General features: G+C 39.1%; 1 pseudogene and 2 gene segments (V, D, J or C); 2 read left to right on the top strand and 1 right to left on the bottom strand.

Annotated features, from left to right (window-relative positions):
* LOC115824838 (Ig kappa chain V-III region MOPC 63-like) overlaps positions 1–17,551 on the bottom strand; it is a 184,984-nt pseudogene that overhangs the window by 61,055 nt on the left and 106,378 nt on the right.
* LOC115824938 (Ig kappa chain V-III region MOPC 63-like) overlaps positions 1–17,551 on the top strand; it is a 91,546-nt gene that overhangs the window by 22,856 nt on the left and 51,139 nt on the right.
* Positions 14,056–14,656, top strand: LOC115824955 (immunoglobulin kappa variable 3-15-like). The segment is given in 2 exon segments: positions 14,056–14,110; positions 14,331–14,656. Coding segments are annotated over 2 exon segments (375 nt in total).

Here is a 17,551-nt window from a genome sequence, read left to right as displayed (position 1 = left end):
CACACTCCTGTATAACAACCTGCTCTACATCTTTTCATCTCACTTACAAACAAACTGATGACTTGTCACAGGAGTGAACTGTTTAACTTAGAATTTAGGTTCAAACATAGCTACAAATATTACACATTATATTTATGATGCCAAAAGCCCCTCACCAAACACTGTAGTTTATTATAAAGTATTCACTCAACACTGCAATCCATTCAGGTGGCATCACTATTTCACAGGTATTGTACTAAAGTAAAGACAACTCATGTTAGGTCATACTTTATAAAAGCTCAATTTTCTAATAGTAAACACAGTCCACACTACTGCTAGTGTTGATCATTCAGGTTTCAACATCCTGTTAAAAAACTGATCCAGTAATAATCATAAGTAATCATAATTCTCTGTGTTGACACTAGATGTCAGTAGGTAACACAATATGACCATATAATACTCTGGCCTTATGAAGTGTAGAATGGTTCCACATGTGTGAACATATGAGTGCAGGGTGTCTGCTGTACTCAGGAAGATCATTTCCATAGAGAGAGGACACTTTGCATTGGCAGCACATGCTTGAGTGCTCTGGGAGTGTTTATAGCCCTGTGAGTTTAAGACTTGATGACTGAGAGCTGCCTGCCCCAGTAACTTAACCCACAGCAAGCATGACTTTCATCACCATCTTCATCTGGACACTGACCTGTTGCTGCTTTAAAGGTGAGAGAGATATGAAATCTATTCAGTCTGTGTGACTGATATAATTTATCTTGTAATCATCATTTTCTTTGCGTTTAACTTAAGAATCCAGAGGTCAGCGACATGTAAACATAGTCAGTAAAATGTCCTTATTTTCAAAATAAAGTATTTTTCAGAAGTAATTACAGTCATGAGACGTGTAATTGTAATCTGTTTTTTTTTATTAATCTAATTCATGATCTTCACCTTTCAGAGTCCAGAGGTCAGGTGACTGTGACTCAGACTCCTGTAGTGAAATCTGCTCTTCCAGGAGACACAGTCACTATCAACTGTAAAACCAGCTCTGAAGTGGCTGGTGCTGCTCTATGCTGGTACCAACACAAACCTGGAGAGGCTCCTAAACTCCTGATTTATGCTGCAGACACATTAGAGTCTGGAGTTCCAGATCGTTTCAGTGGCAGTGGATCTGGGACTGACTTCACTCTGACCATCACTAACATCCAGACTGAAGATGCAGGAGATTATTACTGTCAGAGTCTACATGTTATCAGTAGCAAAGCTGTGTTCACACAGTGATATAGAGGCGCACAAAAACCTCCCTCAGTCAGACTGCACAGAGACTGCACTGCTGCAGCTGGGACCTACTGCAGGTGCTGAGGGGGAGGATGTGATACAGCACAATCACACACTCTGTGGAGGAGAGGAATCACACTACACTAACTCTAATTACAATAACAATAATTATGAATGTCCATGAAATATTTTCTTATGGAAATTAAAGAACATCATGTTCTTTATCATTTTTTTTATTACATTCTTTATTAATCATTACTTATAGTTCTCCTCACATCAAACATTTTAATCATTCTGGTGAGTGTATAAAAGTTGTTGTGTTTATTTTGAAAACAGAGATTTACATTAGGCATTTCAAATAATTAACCAATCTGACGATGTTGGAGTATGATCAGATTGTTGAAAAGGAAATCACCACAAACCAGATTTTTACTCTGTTACACCCCTGTTGGCAAATTAAACTCACTTTATATTACATTTAAAACATTACATAATATTATTTCACATTTTACACATTACACACATCATACAATATTAAAGTTTTAAAACCTTCTCAATGACACAGCACTGTGGTAAAGTGACTGGTTACTGAGATTCTCTTCCCTGAATCATCTCTGACAGTGATGTAGTGGTAATGGAGTGACCTGGACACACTGAAATTAGTCATTTTTACTGATACAGTAGTCATTATGTCTGTTTCACATTCAGACATCAAACTAAAAATGTAAACTACACACACATACACACACACGCACACACACACACACACACACACTGTGTAGTAATGACTGATTCATTCATGAATCATAACTATGGGTCTTCAGGTCTGAGTCTTTCGTTCATTATTCACTTGGTTACAGCAGTAACATGACCAATGCTATTGTTACTGGTGAGGACAGCAAGCTAATATTAGCTGGTCAACCAGAACATTTCTGTCGCTGTGTGTAATGTAGCTATTGAATGGATGTTTAATTTGCCTTTCCATTGGAACGAGTTCATGTGAACAAATGATTTGAAAAAAGATTTGTGCATTTTAATGAACGAGATTCAAAGATCTAAAACACTAAAAAGATCTGAACTTCCAATCACTAAACGGTAGGAGGGAAGTACATCACTCATAGTGTGAGGTTTTGGCAGACCAAGACCCAATCGCAGACCCACAGGGTAGAATTAGGTAAAAAATTCTTTATTCAAAAATCAGGTGGCAATCTCAAAACAGTGTCCAGTCCAAGGTCTTAATCCAAAAATCCAGAGGGCAAACAAATCCAAATCGTAAGGCAAAAGAGTGGTTAGAAACAGGGTACAAACAAAGTCAAAGCCAGGGATCCACAGGGCAACCAAATCCAAAAAACGTTAGGCAAAAAACAGGTCCAGGCAACACGGTCAAACTTATAACTCACAGAAGCAAAGCACACAAACTGGCAGAAAGAACTAAAGGTCACAATCTGACAAGGAACAGGTACAAACACAGGACTTAAATACACAGAACAGTTGACAGAAAAGACAGGCTATTGGTGGAAACAAACCAGGTAATAATAGGGATCAGGTGGGGGGGCGGGGACAGGAGTACACAGGGGCAAACAGAAGCACATGGCAAAACCAAAACAAACAAAAACACAAGGCATAACAATACACAGAGTGACCAGCAGGGCCGGCCAAACTCCCCAATCCTGACACATAGAGACAGTTATATTCATGGTACACAGATAACATTAAACTATGATAAAAATTAACAACACAACACAAAGACTACACGATGAACACATACACTTCTTCTAGACACAGTGGGAAACATGAACTGAACAATAATGAACTATAGCTAAACAATAGTCCATCAGCCCAAAGCATGTTGGGAAGCTCCGCCCCCCAAACCCCCCAACACGCATCACAACATTCCACTTTAATATCAAGTGTGCATAACAACCTGATAGCATATGTCATATAAACACCTGTCATAATAATGAGGATGGCTGCTGATAGCATGCTGAAAATATCAAGGTAAACAATATTACCACAGCCTTAGTGTATGAATCTGGTCATTTCATATGTTAATTGATATGCCATAGTTTGATATGAAACTTTTTGACTATTAAGACATGCTGATGGTGGTTAAATCTTAGTAACTTATTAACAAAAATCTGATGAAGCTCCATCCATCCATCCATTTTCTGCCGCTTCTCCAGGACCGGGTCTCGGTGGCAGCAGGCTGAGGAGGGCAGCACAGACATCCCTTTCCCCGGCTACATCCACCAGCTCCTCCTGGGGGATCCCAAGGCGCTCCCAGGCCGGCCGAGATATATAATTCTCCCAAGGTGTCCTGGGTCTCCTCCCAGTTGATTGCGCCCAGAACACCTCCACAGGGAAGCTGAAAGTTATAAATGCTGGCTGATGGAGAAGACAAAGTAAACTAAGTAACCAATGAGATCAGAGGCCTAACAGTACAGATAAATGTGGGCTCACTATCACAGGTCACTGTTGCCCTTTCAATCTAATATGTTATAACAGCTTATTAATGATTTATAAAGTGTTCATAACCTCATTAATAAACAATCATTTATTGACTAATATATTACCATTCATAAACACTTTATAAGGGTAGTCTTGCTGTAAAGTGGAATCTTACCCTCTCTCAGTGAAGGGCATCTGAGGAGTTTATTCAGAGTAGAAGGGTTCTTACAGGACAAATAAAACACACAGAATGCAACTGTTAATGATGAGTTATGAAAAAGTTACATTCATATTTCCTTATTTATCTCTGTAAGAGTCATTGTGCTATTGTTTAACATCACTTGTTCAGAAGGATTCATTTAATTAATTAAGATTGAGATGTGATGGTGCTCAAATGCAAAAGAAATACAATTGCACCAAGGACAAACATGTCGTAGTTTTTCAAATTTTATTCTTGTCTTATAGGAGACATTAAGAGTACTGCCCTTACTTCACTGAGACAACATCACAAATAGAAGAGTAAAATTAAACCCTGAAAACATCAGATTTATATGTGAAACATTTATAAGACATTCAGTTTTCATAAGACAATCATAATTCAGCCTAATCTGGAATAATGACAGATAGAAATACTGCAAATAAAGTCTATGTCAGTAAGTATGTAAGTTGTATGTAATGTAATCCAATGAAACTCTTTATATTATTTATATATTATAAACTCATATTATTTATATATTATAAAACTTTCTAAAGCTCTGTGCTGTCAGGAAGATCATTTCCATAGAGAGAGGACACTTTGCATTGGCAGCACATGCTTGAGTGCTCTGGGAGTGTTTATAGCCCTGTGAGTTTAAGACTTGATGACTGAGAGCTGCCTGTCCCAGTAACTTAACCCACATCAAACATGACTTTCATCACCATCTTCATCTGGACACTTTTGTGTTGCATAAAAGGTAACAGGAGTTTATTTTACAGACAGTTTGTAAATTTGTTCATACATCTTTAATTTATGTTTTTGTTTGTGTGGTCAGTACATTTGGTGTTAATGTTTACATTTAACATTGTGAGATATTTATTAATTTTTCTGTATTTCAGGATCCATTGGTCAGATCACACTGACTCAGAGTCCTGCAGTGAAAGCAGTTCCAGGAAATACCGTTAGAATCACCTGCAAAACCAGTACTCCACCACACACATACTGTAACCCATATTGTTTAAACTGGTACCAACAACATCCTGGAGAAACTCCTAAACTCCTGATTTACGATGCAAAGTACCGTCTGTCTGGAGTTCCAGATCGTTTCAGTGGCAGTGGATCTGGGACTGATTTCACTCTGACCATCAGTAACATCCAGACTGAAGATGCAGGAGATTATTACTGTCTGAGTGACCATGGTGGCCATGTGTTCACACAGTGATATAGAGCCGTACAAAAACCTTCCTCAGTCAGACTGCACAGAGACTGCACTGCTGCAGCTGGGACCTACTGCAGGTGCTGAGGGGGAGGATGTGATACAGCACAATCACACACTCTGTGGAGGAGAGGAATCACACTACACTAACTCTTATTACATAAACACTAATTATGAATGTCTATAAAAAATATCTGTTATGAAAATGAAATAACATTATAATGTTCATAGAGTCAGTCCTCCTCAGTAGACCAACCATTTTAATGATTCTCTGGGATGACGGCTTTGTAAAAATGGTCAGATCTGCATTTTCACAAAATGATTATAAAATATCAGACAATCAAAATGATGATTTAACAGCAAGACATGTTCCGTAAAAGAGTAGTGTTTTAATTGTTTGTAAGATAATATTTCCCTAATGAGTGTGCATGTGGAATCAAAAACAGAACCACACACTCCCAGAACTTTGTAGACTTTGTAGAGATATTTTATTGGAATATTTTGTTGTCATGTCTGTGTCAGTATTTAATACTCGAACAGGAGATGAGGTCATAAATGGTGTCCCGGGAACTGGAGGACTCCAGACACTGTTTTTCTGATTCACCTGATCATTAGTTCATTTGTGTCACCTGTTTCTTGTTACGTTTATGTATTTAACTTCCTTGTGTTTCTGTCTTCTTTGCCCAGTCTTTGGTATTTTGGTCAAAATCTCTGTGTCAAGTCTAAGTCCAAGTCTTGTGCTTGTCTATGTCTCTGTCTTTATCTGTATCTCTGTCCCTGTCTCTGTCTCTATCTCTGTCCCTGTCTCTATCTCTGTCTCTGTCTCTGTCTCTGTCTGTCTCTGTCTCTGTCTCTGTCTCTGTCTCTGTCTCTGTATCTATCTCCATCTCTGTCTCTGTCTCTGTCTCTATCTCTGTCTCTATCTCTGTCTCTATCTCTGCCCCTGTCTCTATCTCTGTCTCTGTCTCTGTCTCTGTCCCTGTCCCTGTCTCTGTCTCTATCTGTATCTCTATACCTGGAGAGAACTTCATTGATTCATTTGAATCTGTTGGATGCTGAATACCTGACAACACAAATAATGAGACACCAGCATGATGATGGGTGCAGTGCTGAAAACATCATCAGTCAGATGGTGCTGGTGGTATAGGTGGAGTAAAAGGTGGAGTGCAGGCACTGATGCAAGAAAAGCTTTGTGTTCACTATATCAGAAGTGCCTAAATCCAATTCCGGAGAGCCTAATTCCTGCTGCTTATTCTTATCAACCAACTACATATGGTCTCTGATTGGCTGAAGAGTGCACTCACCTGTTTTTTAGGTGAAAATCAGCCTCTAATTAAGAGGTGAGAACAGCAGCAGGAATTTTGTCCTCCAGGACTGGACTTTGGCACTTCTGCCCAACATGCACTGTTCCAACTATCAACTGCGCTCAGCAGTACTGTATACTGTTCAGGGAGAATCACGAACTACAACATTTTTGAGTTGTCTAGTTAATGGCATTTGTTCTTCCATAGACTCTACATCAAACATCAGTCCACTGCTCCCACCCTGGAAAAGCTGTTGTAGATTTGTTGGACTGGTCACTTTGATGTGACAAGCTGTAATGTTGACAGTGGAGAGGAAATTCTGACTCTGTCAGTAGTCACTGAAGATGAGGATGAACCAGTGAGTATCTGCAGTGAAGCTTCAGGACTTTTAATCCAACTAAACTGACAGAGTGTTTCTGAAGTAGGGAAATTCCTGGTGCAGGTGCTTGGTTCTCTGACATCAGTAAATTCTATGCTGCAGTTTAAATCTGTGTATGTGTGTAAGGCTGGTGAGGTCATGAGAAATGGAAAGAGATACTTTGTGGATGGAGCAGTGTCAGTATCCAGGGGTTTTAAATCCCTCCAAAAGAAAGAGAAGAAACAGCAGTCCATTGGCTGACAGTGTTGTTCTTTCCACTGTGGGACAAACACACTCAGATCACACCAACACTACTCCCAGTCAATCCCTGTAGTGATCTCTGCCTAACATGCTCAATAGAGCCATTTTTAAAATGGAGACGAGGTTTTCCTGGATAAAATTAAATTGAACTCCGGCCACATCACGACTTTTCCCCCCGAATACGATGCATTTCTTGATCCTGTCTGTAGTGTTTACGGTGTGTACAACACTATGGAGAGTTTGTGACAGTGATGTGTTCACCTTCCTGACTCCTCTACTGTTGCTTGTTGACAGTGCAGTAGATAGTGAAGAAATGAAATTCTTGTGGCTAAACCTACATTAGTGAAGAAGGACAATTTTCCAGTTTTTCTGGTTGGTTTATGTTCATAATGAATAGTATTAATATAGTGAAATAAAGAGAAAAAAAATCCTGTCCATTTTTGCTTTTCTATTCAGTTGTACAGTTCACTGATGTTGAATATCATCTTCTGGAGCTGGGTAGAGGAGCTATGAGGCATTACTGGTTTATCTGAAATGGGGAAAACTTTACCCTGAGTGCAGAGGTAGAGAACATAGAAACATGCTGTGTTAATATTCAGTGACCAGTGTGGCAAACTGCTTCTGTTTCAGGCAACAGTGATAAAATAACCAAGAAATGCTGAAAGGCCAAAGCTGTCACATTAAAGAGTTTACTGTACGTGTGTGTATCAGATCTACCTTCTTTTCCAGAGACACACCATCCCATGTCACCCCAACATGAAAAACACTTGTCAGCCTCTTAGCTGTGTCATAAATGTCTCCATTTGTCTCAGGATTACATCTGCAGCTTTCTGAGGACACTCAAGACATCAAGCAGGTGAGAAGAACATGCCCAGTGAGAAAGTGGGGTGCAACTTTTTGTCAGGTGAAGAAGGGTTTGACTGATGAGTAATCACAGTGTTAGAATCTTAATTGTCACAGAACAAAATAGCAAACTGAGCGACCTCAGGTTGAAAGACAGGTTAATGTCTCTCATGTGGTAGAAATTTTACCTTTTCAACATCTCAGCAAAATGTCTTAACCATAGAAGCTAATAATGTAATAATTCCGCGATTATGTAATAACTCCCAATAATGTAATTAAATCTCCACTTAACTCCAGCAAAACTGTAATGAAACCTGATTATGTAATAATTTCCCACTAATATTCTGGTTTTTTTTTATGTTTTGTTTTGTTTTTTGGCATTGCTTATGCTCTTAAGAAAACATCCCTTCCTGTGACCACCCTGGGCCCTGTAATGTGGGAAAAAGACTTGCTGATCGATTAAATAAACAGTTTGAGGGCTTCATGGTGGCTCAGTGGTCAGCACTGTCACCTCACAGGAAGAAGGCCCTGGGTTTGAGTCCTGGCTGTCTCTGTTCCTTTCTGTGAGGAGTTTGCACATGTTTTCATGGGTTTCCTCCCACCACAAAGACATACATGCTAGGATTAGTAGTTCTGTCAGTGAACTTGACCAGGGCAAAAGACCTGGGGGGTATTCCAGAAAACAGGTTTAGTGAAACTCACCGTAAGTAGTAACCCTCCTAACAGAAGAGCCCTGTGGTTTCATTCATCTATCAAAACATAGCTCTTATATTAGGTGGTATACTACTTACACTGAGTTAACTGACTCAGAGTGTTTCACTAAACCTGCTTTCTCAAATACCCCCCTGAGGTCTCCTAGCTAGTTTGTGTGTGTGTGTGTGTGTGTGTGCTCACTGTTATTAGCATGGGTTAAATGCAGAGGCTACATTTCACTGCTCAGTGTGTGTGTGACAAATAAAGTACTCCTTTTTCTTCTTATTATTCTTCTTCTTCAAAATCTCTGAATACATGTTTTAATACACAGACCCATTAATATATAGGCTCCAAGGTGGTATAATTAATCAGCAAATCAACAGAAACAAACTGAAACTGAAGTCGGTGGTGTAACTGATGAGTTGTTGGCACTGGTATATGGTACTGGTCATAATACTCTATACAGAATAAGGATATACAGTAAGACATGTACTGTCATGTGGAGATACAGGACATAACACTCTACACAGAATAAGGATGTACAGTAAGACATGTACTATCATGTGGAGATACAGGACATAACACTCTATACAGAATAAGGATGTACAGAAAGACATGTACTGTGGTGTGGAGATACAGGACATAATACTCTATACAGAATAAGGATGTACAGTAAGACATGTACTGTCATGTGGAGATACAGGACATAATACTCTATACAGAATAAGGATGTACAGTAAGACATGTACTGTCATGTGGAGATACAGGACATAATACTCTATACAGAATAAGGATGTACAGTAAGACATGTACTGTCATGTGGAGATACAGGAGTAGATGAAAAAGACTGATTTATTTGGCTCTTCATCTCTCTTTTCATCTACCATACGCCAATGGCAGTGCAGCACTGTGTCATATTCACAAATAATAAATGAAAAACCGTTATATTATAACATATGAACAGTACCATTATATTATTACACATGATTATAGTATTGCCGATTTGAAAATAATGACTAACTTAAAAAACAACAACAACAACAACAACAACAACAACAACAATGCATTTCCATAAAACGAACACATTACTAGTGACATGTTACTGCAACATTGGCCAAGTTAAAACAATATCATAATATTGGGTTTTATAAAAAATAAGGTTAACCCAATAATGTAGTAACCTCCCAGTAATATAATAATTTATGACATTATTGGTACAGAGATTATTACATTATTGGTAAAGACATTTTACTGAATTATTTGGAAGCCATTACTTTATTAGGTTTTATTACATATTTGATAAAGGGGAGATTTTTATTACATTATTGGGAGTTATTATATTATTGGGAAGTTATTATGTCATTGGGTTCTACAACACTTGAGAACAATGGCCTAATTTATATCTTTACAACGGAATTAAACACACACTGATGGCTTCTTAACAGGAATGATACTAATGATTTACATTTTAGATTCAGAGGTAGACACAGGCCTGGATAGAAATAATACACAGTGTACTTTAGACACCATAGATACCTCACCCAACACTGTAGTTTATTATAAACCATTCACCCAACACTGTAGTTTATTATAAACCATTCACTCAACACTGTAGTTTATTATAAACTACTCACTCAACAATGTAGTTTATTATAAACCATTCACTCAACACTGTAGTTTATCATAAACCATTCACTCAACACTGTAGTTTATTATAAGCCAATCTCTCAACACTATAATTCATGTTGGTGCATAACTGTTACACAGGTATTGTATTAACATGAAGACAACTCATGTTAGGTAATAATTCATAACAGTTTGATTTTCTAACGATCTACAGTATTGTTAGTGTTGATCATTCAGGTTTCAGTGTCCTAAAAACTTTACAACTTTACAAAAATTAATCTATTAAGATTCATGAGTGATCATGTTTCTTTTTTTTGACACTAGATGTCGGTAGACAACACAATATGGCCATAATACTCTGGCCTTAGGAGGTGTAGAATGGTAAATATAGTCACTAAAATGTCCTTATTTTCAAAATAAAGTATTTTTCAGAAGTAATCACAGTCATGAGATATGTGCAGTTCTAATCTGTTTTTCTTTATTAATCTAATTCATGATCTTCACCTTTCAGAGTCCAGAGGTCAGGTGACTGTGACTCAGACTCCTGTAGTGAAATCTGCTCTTCCAGGAGACACAGTCACTATCAACTGTAAAACCAGCCCTGAAGTGGCTGATGGTGTTTATCTATCCTGGTACCAACACAAACCTGGAGAGGCTCCTAAACGTCTGATTTATGCTGCAGACGAGTTAGAGTCCGGAGTTCCAGATCGTTTTAGTGGCAGTGGATCTGGGACTGACTTCACTCTGACCATCAGTAACATCCAGACTGAAGATGCAGGAGATTATTACTGTCAGAGTCTACATATCATCAGTGGTAAATGGGTGTTGACACAGTGATATAGAGCCATACAAAAACCTCCCTCAGTCAGACTGCACAGAGACTGCACTGCTGCAGCTGGGACCTACTGCAGGTGCTGAGGGGGAGGATGTGATACAGCACAATCACACACTCTGTGGAGGAGAGGAATCACACTACACTAACTCTAATTACAATAACACTAATTATACATGTCCATCAATAGATGTGTTATGGAAATGATAGAAAGTCCATAGCGCAGCCATTTTAATCATTCTAAATGTTGGTGTCATTACAAGAAAAGCATTATCACATTTTGAAAAATAATTTTATGTTTACTTGAAAAGGAGGAATCTGCCTCCTCAACTTTCATCTCTACTCCAGGTCAGACACAGGTGTTGCATGTCAGCAGGGTTTGAGTTTTCCATGCACACACTGTTAGCGTTTCATACAAAAATAACACACACAGGAATATAGAGAATATTGTCAAGATGGCATTCGTGTGTGTATGTGTGTGCGCAAGTGTGTGTGTGTGTGTGTGTGTGTGTGTGTGTGTGTGTGTGTGTGCGTGTGTATGTCTTTATGCTCAGGTAGGTTCTTTTCCTGTCATGTTACAAGTGTTATGTTATTGTCTTGCATTTTTATACATGAATCTGTCTAAAAACTGAATGAAAGGGGGCTGGAGGTAGTACCAGTGTAAACTGCAGTTATGTGGACACCTGAACAACTTTCACCTCCCACTTCTTATACTGCTTCCCCCTTCTTTTATGTTCAGTGAGTGAGTGTTTGACTCAGTGAATTGGATCATTAAGGAAAGAAATGCTCCCTTGTCATTCAGTGAGTGAGTGTTTGACTCAGTGAATTGGATCATTAAGGGAAGAAATGCTCCCTTGTCATTCAGTGAATGAGTGACTCAGTGAATTGGATCGTAAAGGAAAGAAATGCTCCCTTGTCATTCAGTGAGTGAGTGTTTGACTCAGTGAATTGGATCATTAAGGGAAGAAATGCTCCCTTGTCATTCAGTGAGTGAGTGACTCAGTGAATTGGATCATTAAGGGAAGAAATGCTCCCTTGTCATTCAGTGAGTGAGTGTTTGACTCAGTGATTTGGATCATTAAGGGAAGAAATGCTCCCTTGTCATTTAGTGAGTGAGTGTTTGACTCAGTGATTTGGATCATTAAGGGAAGAAATGCTCCCTTGTCATTCAGTGAGTGAGTGTTTGACTCAGTGAATTGGATCATTAAGGGAAGAAATGCACCCTTGTCATTCAGTGAGTGAGTCACTCAGTGAATTGGATCATTAAGGAAAGAAATGCTCCCTTGTCATCCAGTGAGTGAGTGATCGTCCATGGCTGTGTCTGAAATGGCACATACCACTCATATACCGATCATAATGTAAAAGTAGTACTTAGTATGCACTACATGAAATATAAACATTTTGCAGTACATGACAGTTACCCGGATGATGTACTGCTATGGTGAAAATTTGCAGTATACAACCAGAGCTCAGTTCGTTGGGTATTATATCCCATGATGCAACGTGGTCATTTCCAACTCTCCAAAACTTTAAAAAAACATGGCGGACAGTGGCAGTCATGTGACTGTGTAGTAGACTGCATGACAGTTCTCATACTTGCAGTCTATACTGTATACTAGGGTGGGGAGTGGTGTGCAGTACACAGTGTATACTGGGCCAGTATGCAGTACACAGTGTATACTGGGCCATTTCAGACATGACCCCTGTCCCTCAGAGGGATTCATTCAGACTCCAAACAGGATTCAGTCAGAGCTGGACTCCAGTGCATTAAGTGTCATGTCATCATTTGGGGGTGTGTACATTCAGTAAGATCTCTAAACCAATGACATGCTCTCTAGAGCCCGCCCTGATGAGGCTATTGGCTCAGGTCAGTTCTCTAAAGGGACTAAAAACCCCACTGTATCAGTCACTGGTCTGCTGTCAACTCTCAACAAGTGAAAGAAACTTCATGAGCTTAGTGAAGCAGTCAGTGCAGACAAGTGAATCAAATCATTTTATTCACTTCAAAGATTCATTCAGAAAGAGTGAATTTTTTTATGGATCACAAAACTTTATTCCAGTGAAAAGCCATTTTCTGATTAAAAGACAATGTACAAGTGGCACAATGGTTGTTAAATGTCATTTGACTCTCACTGTTAGAAACATCACCAGCTACAGAACAGAAAAAATCTTAGTGTCTGAACTGTCCCAGAAAAATGATTTAACTCAGGTTAATGGGCAGGACAGACAGCTCTCATGTGGTGGGATTTGAAGTCAAGCCACAAGGTTCCAAAAAAGTCTAAAATCAAAAAAGGTAATATTTTTCTGCTTTATGGTGGATCTGCAAACTGAAATGAAAGCATTTTATAATTTTTTAGTTGAATGTAAATTTTAAAAAGCTTACATAGAATTTAGGATTACATTTGGTCTGTGCTTTTGACCACTGATGAACAGTTTCAGGTGAACATGAATACTGTCTATTTGGAGATTTTCCTTTCCTTCTTCTCAAACACACACACACTGGCCTGTTATCCATATTTCTGGTGAAAATTTTTGTTCTATATTATGAGAAACTTTGTGCAGCATCCTGCAGACTCTTGAAAAACATTTGTGGGCAGATGCACTGCATTCCATTAGTGAAGGTTCTCTGTCTGAGAGTAGAGCAGAAATTCTCAGTTCAGGCTCAATTATAGAACTGAATGTAAACCTACGTGATTATTACAGTTTTAGTGTCCAATGAACTTAAGAAAATATTGACATAAAATGACTCAGTAACATTCATAAGTAATCATAATTCTCTTTTTTGACATGAGATGTCAGTAGATAACACAATATGGCCATAATATTCTGGTTTTGTGAAGTGTAGAATGGTTCCACATGTGTGAGCATATGAGTGCAGGGTGTCTGCTGTACTCAGGAAGATCATTTCCATAGAGAGAGGACACTTTGCATTGGCAGCACATGCTTGAGTGCTCTGGGAGTGTTTATAGCCCTGTGAGTTTAAGACTTGATGACTGAGAGCTGCCTGCCCCAGTAACTTAACCCACAGCAAGCATGACTTTCATCACCATCTTCATCTGGACACTTTTGTGTTGTGTGAAAGGTAAAAAAAAATTGTTAAATAGACATTCTTCATTGATTTCAAAGTGTTTTATACACATGTACTTCACATGTTTATTTGTTTTTGCAATGTATAGTTGTTGTAACAGTGAGGAGAATATGACCTGTCTGTACAGGGAATCAGTCATAATAAACACAGAGTGATAATAACATATACTGAGGTGCCTGTGTAATGTGAATTTTTTCCTCATTTATTATTTCAGAGTCCAGAGGTCAGGTGACTGTGACTCAGACTCCTGCAGTGAAATCTGCTCTTCCAGGAGACACAGTCACTATCAACTGTAAAACCAGCCCTGGAGTGTTCCTTGGTACTTCTCTAGACTGGTACCAACAGAAACCTGGGGAGGCTCCTAAACTCCTGATTTATGCTGCAAGCAACCGTTACTCTGGAGTTCCAGATCGTTTCAGTGGCAGTGGATCTGGGACTGACTTCACTCTGACCATCACTAACATCCAGACTGAAGATGTAGGAGATTATTACTGTCAGAGTTACCATGCTATCAGTGGCAAAGCTGTGTTCACACAGTGATATAGAGCCGTACAAAAACCTCCCTCAGTCAGACTGCACAGAGACTGCACTGCTGCAGCTGGGACCTACTGCAGGTGCTGAGGGGGAGGATGTGATACAGCACAATCACCCACTCTGTGGAGAAGAGGAATCACACTACACTAACTCTAATTACAATAACAACAATGAATGTCCTTCAAAAATGTCTGTTATGAAAATCAGAGAACATTACAATATTTATAGAATCAGTCCCCCTCAGACAAACCACTTTAATTATTCTCTGGGCTGATGGCTTTTTCAAAAGTGTCTTGCTCACATTTTCATAAAATGATTTACATCAAAATGACAATACCAAAATAAAAAACATGTCTCTAACTCCTCACTCACAGTAATCACAATAATCATAATAATAATTTGATATTCATAAATACACATGATGAACCATTGATATTCTGATAGTCATTTTCTATTCTGTATGGTACAAACAGAATGAATAAGAACTTAAACACACCACACACATACCCATCCGTACACTCACACACACACACAGATGCACACACACACAGACATGCACACACACAGACACACACATGGAACCCAATTTGAACACAGCCTGGGATCCTTCAGACACAGACTAAACTGAACACATTGTGCCCAATGAAACCTCTCTTCTCTCAGTGCCAGTTCAGTCCTCAGCACTCAGCCTGCACACTACACAGACTGTCATTACACACATAGACCAGAAGAGGGTCACAGAAGAGGATTTTTGCTTCTCAGGCCACAATACAGATCTTCTGTGATCAGTAGAGGGAAAGATGCAGGGCTGCAGTTTGTAATCACAGGACTCAGGAAAGAATTCAGTCACTGCCCAGACCCCTCCCCCTACTCTATTCACACACTCACACACCATCACTGACAATCAGCATCACAGCGACAGAACATTTCAGCATTAAAATACCTTCCCACCAGGACACTGTCTTTATCTCTCACTGATCTCTCTCACAGTCACATTATAATGGATTTGAAGTCAGTGTTGTGAGCATTTAAACATTCAGTGAACACAGCAGTGACATTATGAAGTCTTTATTAACATATTTGACTTTACTGAACACTGTCTCTCCGTGTAAACAGGAAGAGACAGATTAAGATACGAAATGTCTGAGCTGATAAAAGCACTGAGAAAACCTCCACATTGTGTCGATAAAGTTTCACTGAATTAATATTGAAAAATTGAATTACCTCAGTCATTTGAGCACACCATGTTGATGTCTCAGGTCTAAGAACTACAGACATGAAAAAATTCACTTTGATATAAAACTCATGACGGTCATAACAACTGTCAGATTTAACAAAAGGGTCAGTTTTAAATTATTTTGTTTCGTTTAAATGTTCTGATTGGATTACATGGAAATTATTGTTGTTGTTGTTGTGAATTTACCTGCTTGTTTTGTGTGGTTTGAGCACCCTTATCCCATGTCCTGTTTCTCCTGTCTGTCAGTCTTGCCCTGTGTCGTCCTGTCACTGTTGTCTGTAAACTGATCTACTTGCCAGCGCTTATGGGGCAAAAGGTGGGGGAACACCCTGGTTGCCAGTCCATCAGAGGGCAGACACACAGACAAACACACTCACATTCATACCTAGGAGCAATTTAGTGTCTCCAACTCGCCTAACCTGCATGTCTTTGGACTGTGGGAGGAAACCAGAAACCACACAGACACGGGGAGAACATGCAAACTCCACACAGAAAGGACCGCCCGGCCGGGAATTGAACCCGTGAGCTTTATGCTGTGAGGTGACAGCACTACCTACTGAAGCACCATGCCCCTGAGTAATATTAATATAGTAAAATAAATGGAAAAAAATCCTGTCCATTTTTGCTTTTCCATTCACCTGTACAGTTTGCTGATATTGAATACTATTGACCATTCCAAGCAGGGCTGACGTTGGCTAACTAGACTAAGATGTCAGTAAGAATGTATGGCTGGTGTCTTGAGGCAGACAGTGGATGGTTCGTGCAGCACACTTAAAAGAAAAAGTGTATTTCTCAAAATTATGTTGAAGGTTATTCCCCAAATACCTGAATAGTCTTTCCAACTTTCCCTAATGAATTTAAGGTGTTAATAAATGACGTTAACTCTAGCTAAATTAGTGAACGTTACAAAGTAAGGTAGTAACACTCTGCTCCAGTGAGAACTACTATACGATACTACAATGCAGTAAACTATTCATTCATCACATCACCTCTGTCTGTTTCCTGTTTTTCCTTCTCCTCTTTTCTCTTTATTCCGTTCTCACCAGACGGCTTTGGGCTTTTTGACCTGATGTATATATTTGAATTCAGAGGTATAAAAAGGGGGTATGTAACATATACAGAGCATACGGGCGCGACGCCAAGGGGCACGCCAAAACAATGGTGAAAAATATACATACCAGTATACAAGATACGAAAATGTGTCTCTGTTGTCAGTTGTCTTTGTTTTGGCATTTAAAATAGGTTCATTGTGGGAGAGAATTCTCAGCCTGGGCCAGATACGACCAAGAATCCAGCCACACAGAAGAAAGTGACCAGTGAGAAACTGGAGCCAAACTGCTTGTTAGATCAAAAGGTTCGATTGAGGAGACCTCCTGCTATTAGAATCTTAACCATACGAAAAAAATTGGCCAAACTCAGTGACCTCAGGTTAATGGGCAGGACAAACTGCTCTCCTGTGGTGGGATTTGAATTCAGGCAACAAACTTTCAAAAACATATGAAATCACAAAATTTACTATTTGCCTTTTTATAGCAAAGGCACCAAACTCAAACGTAAAGTAAATTAAATGATTTCTTAGCTGAATGTAAATTTTAAGTCTGTCATTTTGACCACAGGTGAACAGTCCTACTTCTCTGTTTAGGGATTTACCTGTTCTTTTTCTC

The sequence above is a fragment of the Chanos chanos genome, chromosome 12 (assembly GCF_902362185.1).
Source record: "Chanos chanos chromosome 12, fChaCha1.1, whole genome shotgun sequence".
NCBI classification, from domain to species: Eukaryota; Metazoa; Chordata; class Actinopteri; order Gonorynchiformes; family Chanidae; genus Chanos; species Chanos chanos.
Note: the sequence above shows the minus strand (reverse complement) of the source record. Positions and strands in the feature narration are given on the sequence as shown.